The sequence below is a fragment of the Hippopotamus amphibius genome, chromosome 4 (genome assembly GCF_030028045.1).
Source record: "Hippopotamus amphibius kiboko isolate mHipAmp2 chromosome 4, mHipAmp2.hap2, whole genome shotgun sequence".
NCBI lineage: Eukaryota > Metazoa > Chordata > Mammalia > Artiodactyla > Hippopotamidae > Hippopotamus > Hippopotamus amphibius.
Window position 1 is genome coordinate 142,461,489 of NC_080189.1, and position 11,841 is coordinate 142,473,329.

Below are 11,841 nucleotides of genomic sequence, written 5' to 3' on the forward strand. Positions count from 1 at the left end.
TGCAACAGACTGTTATGAAACTATTTTTCATTTTTTCAATTAATTGTAAACATCTTTTCTAATGAAGATATATAGCACTCCCCCATTTTTTTTAATGGCTGTATAGTATTACATTATATGACTACCAAAATTTATAAAATGAATTCTCTATTCAGAAACACTTCAATTGTTTCTTTTGCTATTACAGACAATGGTTTTACTAATACCCTTGTCCACACAAATAAATGTGTGTATTTTCTTAGAGTAAATAGCCAGATATGACTGTGTGCATTTTAACTGTGATACATCATATCAATTTACTTCAAAAAAGTTCATCAGTTACACTTCCAGTAACCGCCAAATGATAATACTGTGAAATATAAAATATATATTGGTCTCTACCCTCAGTTCCTGACACAGAGCTCCTAAAACCCTTGAATGGTCCTAAATGGTAAGAGCACCAGGAGCACCTTTTGTTCCAATATTTGGTCTTTGACGCTGATTCCTGACACAAAGCTCCCAAATCCCTAGGAACTTCCTGGGTGACAGGAGTGCCTTTTGTTCTAATGAGGTGTCATCTTGGTGGGATCCTAGATAGCTTCAGGATGGGGGCTGATCACCAGAAAGATCAAGTCATGATTAGAAGCTTGAGACTTTCAGCCCCACACCCCTATCACCAAGAAGGAGAGAGGGACTAGAAGTTAATAATCGATCGTGCCCATGTGATGAAGCCTCCATAAAAATGCCAACAGCATGGGGTTCAAGGAGCTTCCAGGTTGGTGGTGCACCCCAGCTCCACACCCCCATTTTCCAGACCTCACCTCATGTTCTCTTCATCTGGCTATTCATCTGTATCCTTTATTAGATAATAAAATGGTAAGTGTACTTCCCTGATTTCTGTGAGCTGTTCTAGCAAATGATCTTATCCAAAGGGGTGGTCATGGAAATCCCCATTTATAGCCAAGTTGGATAGAAGTTATAGGTAATCTGGGGACCGAATACTTGTGATTGGTGTCTGAAGTGGGGGATAGTCTTGTGGGACTGAGACCTTAACCTGTGAGGTGTGAGCTAACTCCAGTTAATGTCAAAATTGAACTGAATTGTAGGACACCCAGTATTGCAAAGAACTTACTGATGTGGGAAAAGCCCACACATCTGGTATTAGATGCACTGTGAGCATGGGAGTGTGAGAGTAAAGGGAAAACACAGAAGGAGAGTGTTTTTCCTGTACAAACACTTCCTTCTCCAAGTCCTCACTTTTATTGGGATTAGCAATATTTTTCATCCTTGTCAATCTTACAGGGAAAAAAAAATCCAATTGTTCAATTTGCATTTCTCTGCTTATTAGTGAGATTTAGCTCATATTTAATGTACAGTGGTCATTTACATTTTTTCTCCTGGGAACACATTTTCCAAATGACTTTAAAAAAAAAATATCTAAAGACCATCTCATCTACCTTAATGAGTCTGGATTTGAAAAAAATATGAATTCTGTAGAAAGATGTTTTTTCCTACCCAAATACAATACCCTCAACTTAAAATTCATCATAACTAAAAAGCTCAGCTACTTAGTTTGCAAAGTCCTTCTAAAAACATATCTCCATTCTCCAACCAAATCTTATTCTCATATTTACCTTACATAAAACATTAGAAATGTGAAATAAGTATACATCTGGAAAAAGTTAATGAAACAGTTTTTTCCAGTACAATTCCTCAAGTTATCTGAATCAGCTAAAAATTTGAAAATGCACTGAGTTTTCTTTCAAAGAAAAAAAAAGGAACATTTAAATCTCTTGAAAGATAAAAGTATAATTTCCTGCATATATTTAAATTGGCTCACCATTACTATTCATTAATCACTTTTAATAAACCATTCAGATTTTACCTGTAAAAGTTTGGGGCAAATTATGGCATTATTACACATTTTTAAAATATTATTATTTCATAAGAAAAACAAAAAAGTATTATATATCTGTATTCAAAACTTATATAAAAGTATTTTTCATCCAAGGATAAAACATCACATGGCAATATCATTTCATATCAGTTGCTGTAATTGTTTTTAATACCTTCAAAGCACATGAATATGCTTTTTCTCCAACATTAATGGACTTAGGATCATCATCATCCAAGTCTTCCCAAATCCTCACATCACCATCAGTTCCACAAGTTATAATACAACTGTGAAGGAAACACAGTCATTAAAAACTCATCCAGTTTTAGGCTTATTAATTTTTTTGGAATGCTACCTTATCTCTTTTTTAATAAAATCAAGGTATTAGCCAATGTTTCCTCATTGTACACACATAAACCTCAATAACAAGGACTGTTAACCTTCTATTCTGTAAAATGAAAGGTGAGTTTATGTTCTCTACAGTTTCTCCTTGACATAAAATTCTTTATATATTTGCAACAATGTAAGAAAAATGAACGTGTAATTTCTGTAACAACAGGGACCAGATCTACTTTGCTTACCATGTGTCTCTAGCACAAAGCAGTCTCTGACAAACAGAAGCTTTGATAAATGTTGAATGAATAAATGGATGAATGCAAGAGATCAATTATCCAAAGCTGATTATTCAAATGGCTGTCATGTCTCAAATCTTGCTTTCTGAGTGCTTTTACTCATTCGGTATGTGTCCTCTCTGGGCACATACAAAAACAAATAAAATACAAAAATAAAAAGGTAAACGGCAGAATTTTCCTGGTGATGCAGTAGGTAAGACTCCATGCTCCCAATGCAGGGGTGAGCGGGTTCAATCCCTGGTCAGGGAACTAGATACCGCATGCATGCCTCAACTAAAGAGTTCGCATGCCACAACAAAGATCCCACATGCCGCAAATAAGACATGGAGCAGCCAAAATAAATAAATAAATATTTTGTAAAAAAGAAAAAAAGAAAAAAAAAGGTAAATGGCAAAGAAAAGCCATATTAAAAACGATAGGTGTTCAGAAGAAAAAAATTAATTCCCACTTGGAAAAGCAGAAGGGTTCATAATAAAAGTGGTATTTACATTGTGAAGTCAAAGGACAGGTAGTAGGACTGGGTATGCTGAGATTGGTGAAAAGGACAGTTCCAAACAGACAAAACTACATGAACCAAAATATGAAGTTAGCAAAGCATAGGGGAGTCTACATGGAGCAGCCAGGCTAGGAAACTGAGGGGGAAAAAGTAGACTGGGGTCATCCTAAGTAAGGATGACCAAGTTCAAGTGAGGAGCTTGGACTCAGTTCTATAAGAAATAAAGAAGAGAACTGTAAGTCTCAGTTTGCCCAGGATATTCCTCATTTATGCATCCAGCTGGTTTGGCATTTGTCCTGATTTTTCACTTTAAAACATATTAGTATTAGTTGCATCAAAATTGGTGAGTTTGACAGACTTCTTTGCACTTTCAGCTTCTGCCATGATCTTGTTTGGTAGTGTAACACGTGCAATGAATAGTTCTCATCTCAACATATAGGTAAATCTGAAAGACAACCAGTGATAACCCATCTCTCCCTTTCCAACTCCTTCTTGATGTGACATAACACCTCCTTTCTAGGACAACAGATGTTAACTGATAAAAAACTCAAGATAGACATAAGCCCCTAGAAAGAGCAATTTCATTCAGTCTCCAGTGGTGATGGGAGAAGTATTTCATATTCCTGCCCCTACTGGCTATTTGGTTTACCAGCTAGGTGCACCGAGGGAGAAGTTACAGGTACCAGCTGGCAATACCAGTGGGAAATTACAATGAAATAATAGCTGAATTAATGAGAAATGTACGCAAGAAATAGAGTTAAACAGTCCTTTGAAGGGCTTTTGGAGTAGTCTGAACATTCTTCCACAGTGTTTTTGTCATTTACTGTAGGAATAAAACTAACTACATATTAATTTTATGGTGGGCTATGCTTTTAAAATTTTGCAAAAAAAAAAAAAAACAAAACAAAACAAAACAAAAACCCTTTCAGCAACAATGAAATGGAAAAAATACATTAAGTATTTTAATAAAAAAGTTGTAACATGAAATTTCTCCTTCTCAAGAAGCTGATGAGGAAAGTATAAGTTGAACTAAATGTTAGTTGGAAAAAAAAAAAGTTAGTTGACATTTACCATAAGCAAATGTAGTAATAACACCAACCACAACAAAGTCAGAAGACACAAAACTCCTGAAGAAGCATTAGCATCTACTTCATAAGTTAGTAGTTACCTAGAGACTGCCTGAAAACCTTGCTTCTGCAGTAGCACATCTTGTCAAGCATGACCTTTCATAAGAATTTAGTGCTGTTCAACAGAACTTTCTGAGATGATGGAAATGGTCTACATCTGGCTAGTGTACAATTAAAATGTGTCTAGTGTGACTGAGGAACTGAATTTTTAATTCAGTTAATTTTAATTAATTTAAACCTAAATAGCTACATGTGGCTAGTGGCTACTGTGTTGGACAGAGCAGTGTTAAAACAAATGAACAGTTGTTCAAAATTAATTTTGTTCATATTTCATTCTAAGTTTTCTAGTACAAGTATGAAAAGTGAAGCAATAGCTATTAATATGTTGTCTCCCTTAGTAAAAAAACTTTCCACACAGTTAATTATACTGGTTTTATATCAGTGTTATCAGGTTTTAAAAAGAAAATCAGTCAGATTAATTCCAGTAATTGTTTATTTTTTCCTTCAGTTCGTGGATACGAAGTAAAGCTTCTGGAAGTTCATTCTATGGAAACTGAAATATCTGACATTACTGTGAGTTCTATATAACTTCATTTGAAAAGTTCAGTGCTAAACATAAAGTTCTTAATTTTTATGGTAATAATACACATTTTGGTAAAGTACAGCACTGCAGTAAAAACAATACTCTTACTAAATTAAGAAATCTGTCCTGTATAGTACAGGGAACTATATTCAATGTCCTGTGATAAACCATAATGGAAAAGAATACAAAAAAAAAGAATGTCAATATGTGTATAACTGAGTCATTTTGTTGTACAGCAGATAATGGCACAACACTGTAAATCAACTATACTTCAATTAAAAAAAAGAAATCTGTGAAACACGAATGTACTTGGAATTGGAATTATAATTCATAATTGTGCCCAATGATAATGTACCAATCAAAACAGAAGCCACAGTTGTCAAATTTTTAAATAATCTTATTTATATGCAGAATAACTGAACAAAACTTTTGTAACAAACTGATGTTAAATACACAAAAATACTTCAGCAGTGAAGATACTTTCTCTGCTGCCTATCATCCACTAGATTTTTAAAACATTTGAGTCTGAAGAGTGACCCTATAAAACCTAAGTCTCTTATAATGATGGTGGTATTATTATTATTATTATAAGCAACTTCTCTAAATCTTAGTTGCATTTTGTTCAAAATCAAAGCATTCAACTTAAGCCTTTGAAGCTTTTAGTGAAATGCAATTAATGAAAACAGCTTATACAGAGGAGACACTGAAAGTCAATCTCCACAGAAGCAAATGAGAACTCAACAGACTGTACATTAAACAGTGAAAAGATGAATGATTTAATTTTGAAATTCTGTGATTGCTCTTTGGAGTATCTTGACTTGGGAAGAATCTTTTATAGACCTCCTCTTTTTAACTGTATAAATTTATGTTCTGTGCCAAAATGAAATGAAGTAGGCTTAAAATTTGTGAAACATTCAAAGGAATCATAGAGAGAACTTACTTGGCGAATTTTGTCTTTAAAAACATTGTAGGCCTTATTATCAAAAAAGGTTATTCTAAAAGCAGATGAGGACTTCCCTGGTGGCACAGTGATTAAGAATCCGCCTGCCAATGCAGGGGACACAGGTTCCATCCCTAGTCCAGGAAGATCCCACATGCTGAAGAGCAACTAAGCCCATGAGCCACAACTGCTGAGCCTGCATACCTAGAGCTTGTGCTCTGCAACAAGAGAAGCCACCGCAATGAGAAGCCTACACGCTGCAACGAAGAGTAGCCCCTGTCCGCCACAACTAAAGAAAGCCCATATGCAGCAACGAAGACCCAATGCAGCCAAAAATAAAAAATACAACTAAAAAAAAAAAAAAAAAAAAGAATTGGTATAAAATAAAATAAAATGTCTGGGAGCAATATGGACAAGAATTCCTGGATTGTATTTCAGACAAGTGAGACAAGTGAGATAGGCACTTTTAAAAATACGTACGTACATACATACATACATACATACATACATACATGCAGGTAAAAAGACAGAACCTACAAAATTACTGAAGATGAAATATTATCCATTTCAGGTAAGGCAAATTTTTAAAAAATGAGACTCTTCCCTTTAGTAGAATTTGCTCTAAACTTACCAGGTATTAAGAACCTAAAGAGAGTATTTTCTCATTGAAAAATATTATGATCTAAAGAAAAGAATTAACTGAAGGTCTCATTTCAAATCTATTAACTATAAAATGCAACTCTGAAGAAGACTGCAGCCAGTTTTATAAGAAAAATAAATATGAGTATAGTGACAAACATTTTTCAGAAAAATATCAGCTACATCATGTTAGAGAGACTAAAAAAATTGACTAGGGGCTTCCTAGTTGGTGCAGTGGTTAGGAGTCCGCTTGCCAATGCAGGGGACACGGGTTCGATCCCTGCTCCGGGAAGATCCCACATGCCGTGGAGCAACTAAGCCCGTGCGCCACAACTGCTGAGCCTGCGCTCTAGAGCCCGTGAGCCACAACTATTGAGCCCATGTGCTGCAACAACTGAAGCCGACACGCCTAGAGCCCGTGCTCCACAACAAGAGAAGCCACGGCAATGAGGAGCCCGCGCACCACAACGAAGAGTAGCCCTCACTCACGGCAACTAAAAGAAAAACCCGTGCACAGCAAAAAAGACCCAATACAGCCAATTAAATTAATTAATTAATTAATTTTTAAAAATTGACTAAAGTACATGAATATATGCCAAGAACGACTATTTTACTTAAGTTAATGTTTAGATTATACATTCAATGTGAAGAAAAATTTTTTAATGTTTTAATGTCGCAAATTTTTTTTAGGAAAAATTGTTTTGAAATAGTTTTTGAATAGAAATGTTACAGACTTACCAAAACAGAATAATCTGCCAATCAATAAATAATTCAAAAAACCTGTACTTTTAATTACTTTGAAATACTTATCCCCATTCTCAAATGGGGGGTGTCCTGGTTTAGATGATAAATTAAGAAATCCACTGTAAGTTTCTGAGCAAAGGACTAATTCTATCATGCCTTTATCCTCTTTATGACATAACTCTAAGAAGCCAATGATTACCAAGGCATTTCTCACTATCTGGATCCTCCATCCTCCCACAACAATGTTCTTGCCCTAATCTGACCACCCCTCCCTAACCCTTCCACTCAGCCTCAGGCCTCATGAGATTCGTGGTCAGCCACCAGCAAAATCAGCTTTTTCTGAACATTCCTCTGAAGACACTGCTTCCTCTTCAGCCCTCTTAAGTGGTGGCTGGTTTCTTTTCTACATCCCCCTGGGATCTGGAGGTGTGCCTTTCCTGCATTTCATTACCACTTCCACTCTATTGCCATACCCTACTCTCTCTTTTAAAAAAAAAAAAGGCCTGAAACTGTCATCAGACCAGCTACAAATTCCTCAAGAGAAATCCTCCTTGTTCCCTAAAGATTTTTAGCACAAGACTCATTGTTATTCTTTCTCTAACAACACTATTCCCATCATAATTCTTAGTATTTTCAATATCCATGTAGATGAAACCTGATACTTGACCTTGTCCTCCACCCCATCTCAGACTCCCATGGTCAGAGCCTAGATTTTGTCTTTACCAACACTGCAACTACTTCATAATCTCAACTTCAAGCATCTTAATCACTTACTGTTTCACCTTATACCTTTAATATCCTAACTGCAACAATTTTTAAATTCTATTAGGATGTACAATCTATTGAAACTACCTTTCACTGTTTCTCACTCCCTCAAATTCTCACATCCCTCCTAATATGGTTTAGATTCCATAGTCTGTCATTAAAATCACTCCTCTGCATTACTCTCAAATCCCTTGGCCTTCTTTCACTTTGTCATACTTACCTGGAAAAGCCCCAATCCTAGTTAAATTCAACTCTCTGCCTATTAATAAATTTGCACTTACAGAGCTAAATAGGGTTGGAGAAAACACATAACCGGGTTACTTGATCTCACTTTAAATTCATGATCACTAATCTGAACTAGGTCTTTAGTGCTGCCCTGCAATGCAATTACATTTCCCTAGTCCATTCAACTTTCCCTCTCTACTAACCATCTATCTCATATCTGCTCCTCTTTCTTCAAACCTCTACCTCCTATCCACTCTCAACTAATGACTTTACTTCCTATTTCACTCAGAAAACAGAAGCAATCTATAGATATTATCCACATGTTCTCCCTATCCCTCCTAGGTGCTCTTTCCCTATTTATAAAATTGACCATGCTCCTATCTTTGGCCAATCTCTCCTGCTTTTCACTATATTGTAGCTCCTCTCATCTTCTCAAAGACACCACTCCAGCAATTCTCCTTCTTTCTACTCTAACATCCGCTTATCCCTCTCTATTGGACCGTCTCCACTCACACATATGCTGTAACCTCTCTCACCTTAAAACAAAACTCACCTTTCCTGACCACATTCCTATCCGACTACCCTCACTCTTTAAGTGTCATCCTCATAAAACTCCAATTCCTCCCTTTCCATTCTCCTGAATCGACTGCAACAAAGCTTATATTCTTAACACTCTGTTAAAAAAAAAAAAAAAGGCTCAAGATCATTCATAGCCTCCACATCACTAAATCTAATGGTGAATTCTCAGTGCTCAGCTTGACCCACTGGCAGCATTTGCCATAGTTTATTATTTCCTCCCCCTTAAAATACTTATTTGGTTTACTGATACCATTCTTGTCTCTTGATTTTCTACTTTTCTAGCCATCCCTTCTTATTCTCTTTAGCTGGATCCCCCTCCTATCTGATCTCTAAATATTCTGGAGTGCCCAGGGCTTAGCCCTTGAACCTTTTTTTTAGAAATACATTCACTCCCTCCCTAGGTGATCTCATCCAAGTTCATAGCATTAAATACCATTTACAGATTGACAACTTTCACATTTAGATTTTTAGCCAGGACCTCAATCCTGAATTCCAGGAGGTATCAGCTAAAGATGTAGATTTCTAGCTCTAGCTCAAGTTTCTCCTCTGAGCTTTAGACCCATTTATCTAACTGTCTACATCTCTAGTTGGATGTCTCAAAGAAATCTTACAATAACTAGTTTCAAATGCAAACCCATAATCTCCACCCCCTGTTCTACCTCTGAAATATGCTCCTCTCCAAATGTTTCAGGTATCTGCAAATGGCCAATTATTTCCCCAAACATCCAGAAACACAGATGTTATCCCAGACACCTCCCTCTTCTTCATCCTTAATATCTGATTCCTTCTGTTGATTTTATCTTTTAAATATTTCCTGAATATATCCTCTTTCTCCATACCCATGTCTACTCTGTCCAAGCTTCCATCACACTCAACCGGACTAATACAGATACCTCCTAACAGTCTCTCTGCATCCATTTCTGCTCAGTTTCCAAATTATCCTCTATGTATCTTTTCAAAAATAAGTCTGATCATGTCTCTCTGCTTCAAATTTTTAACGTACTGCTTTTAGGATAAAAATGAGATTCCTTAAAAAGGCCCAAAAAGGCCTTGGATAGGATGCCCACTCCCTATCTTCACAAATTTCTCTCTCATCAGTCTCTGTACCACTCTCTACACTTCAGCATGGCTAGCTTTCTTTCAGTCCTTTGAGAATATCATTGTCCCTAACCCCACTGGAAATTTTAAGTGTTCCCTCTGTCTGGAATGCCAACATCACCACCCCATTGCCACCATTGCCCATCTCATATATTTCTTAATGCCTACTCAATCTTCAGATCTCAAGAAACACTTCCTCAGAGAAGTCTTCCCTGCCTCCTCAAACTAGACCAACTTCCCCTCATATACACTGAGCACTGCACATATCACTTAATATTTCTAAGTGTAATTCTAAATGTACATTTATTTTTGCAATTAATTTGTACTTTATGTCTGTCAACCTACAAAGATCTTAAGGTCAATAAGGGAAAAGACTGCTTTCTTTGTGCTACTGCATCTCTAACCCTCAGTGGAGTAGACATGCAAATATTTTTTCAATGAATGAATCAATATAGGAGTGACAGCAGAAGCCACACAACTGGACAGTACTGCATAGGAATGGGATTTAGAAAGATAAAAGGGATGATGGAAGAAATATTCACATATTGATGTATGGGGAAATCATTGTGGCTTATACATGATTTAACAAGTTTTATGCTAACTAGATCAATCTATCTTACAGCCTGTCAAACATACACCGTACACCTGCTTTAAAAAGAACAGAATACACTTAAAAATCAAAAAGGAGTAACTGTAGTTCAGGCATTCAAAATGGAGCTGGGTGGCGATTGTGGATGTGGTTTTAGACACATTCCTGCATTAATAAGAACTTGAATTTTCTGAACTGTATCACACTCAAGGATACCACTAGCCATTCTCAAAACAATATCTGCTAGCACTAACTGCCAACGGCAACCTTATGGTCTCAAGGTCTCCTCTTATAACTATGCAACCAAACTGGACTCCAACTAATTCTTACTTATCAAGCACCCTTACTTCTTGCCAACACCAATTATAATTCTCACAAATGACTTACGTAATTTTGCAGTTTGTGCTGTTATAAGCCTCCCCTATTTTGTAGTCTGACAGAACACAATTCAAGTGCATCCTTAATATGTGTCTTTCAAGCTATAGTCCTCAGTTTGGCTCAGATAAAACTCTTTTCTGTTCCTAGTATAGACTTTATTGATTATACCTCTCTACAAGGACTAGAATAACCCTGAGAAAATATCACCACTTAGGAATCAAGCAGAGGAAATAAATTAGAAGAAAAGAGCTGTCAGAAAGTTAAAAACAATTTTAAAAAGAGCATCACAAAAAGCAAGGGATGATTAAATATCGAAAAGTTAGAATGGGCCACTAAATCTGACAAGCAGGCAGCTACCATTCTAGCAAAATAATATTGTGAGATGCAGACAGAAAGTGAACAAAGGGGAAATGTGGGGAAAAGCTCATATCCTTTCAGCTCCTCTGGAAGTAAGACTTCACACTCGTTCTTTAGCTTTCTTGATATACTAAAACTACCATGCTGGTCCGAATTACACAGTAAATCTCAGAACAGTATATGTGCCATTTTAGATTTCAACCTTATTTCTATCTGCATGAGTCATTTTAGGCAGAACTGCTTACATGACACACAAGAACTGTTCTAACATTCACACCTGAAACGTTCTTTTCGTTTCTCCAAGTGCCTTACCTCCCAGAGTCATCAAAACAGACATCCGTGTGTCCCTCTGTGTGTCCGTATCTCATCGGCTTCTGTGTGGCAGGCATTTTTTTCCTTTACCTATCTGAAAGTGTTTTACAAAAGTTAGTATTATGTCACAAGACAGGAAAGCGGGGGTACTGAACGGGAAGAAGGGAGGTGAGGCTCCTGCGGGACACGCCCTCGGCAGCCCCCTTTTCCCCCACCCGAGGGGCACAAAGAGGACACAGGGAACGGTCTGCCCACACTAAGCCGGGAAGAGGACACGCTTCTCTCGGGCGGGCCGCACGGACGCGGGCAGCGGGACACAGGACTCACCGAAGGCCAGAGACCGAAGGCAGCTGAGGAGGCGCGAGCGCCGGCGCAGGACGCTTCCCGCGCTCCGCGTGCGCCCACACTGCGCCTGCGCCGGCCCGCCCACGCCCAGCCTGCTCCTGACCCGGGTCGCGCGGCGCAGGCGTCAGCTGCGCGCCCGCCGCCGGGAAAAAAGCCGGT

At 37.5% G+C, this 11,841-nt stretch overlaps 1 protein-coding gene across 3 annotated transcripts in view; it reads right to left on the reverse strand.

Annotated features, from left to right (window-relative positions):
- Positions 1–11,764, reverse strand: part of WDHD1 (WD repeat and HMG-box DNA binding protein 1) — a 60,784-nt gene extending 49,020 nt beyond the window's left edge. For all 3 annotated transcript variants that reach the window (XM_057732522.1, XM_057732523.1, XM_057732521.1), the window contains exons 1-3: positions 11,665–11,764; positions 11,338–11,431; positions 2,049–2,160 (exon numbers count right to left, since the gene is read on the reverse strand). In XM_057732522.1, the coding sequence (XP_057588505.1) occupies positions 2,049–2,160; positions 11,338–11,414 (189 nt within the window). In that variant the 5' untranslated portion in view covers positions 11,415–11,431; positions 11,665–11,764. The remainder of the gene's footprint in view (positions 1–2,048; positions 2,161–11,337; positions 11,432–11,664) is intronic.
- Positions 11,765–11,841: the final 77 nt, after the last annotated feature.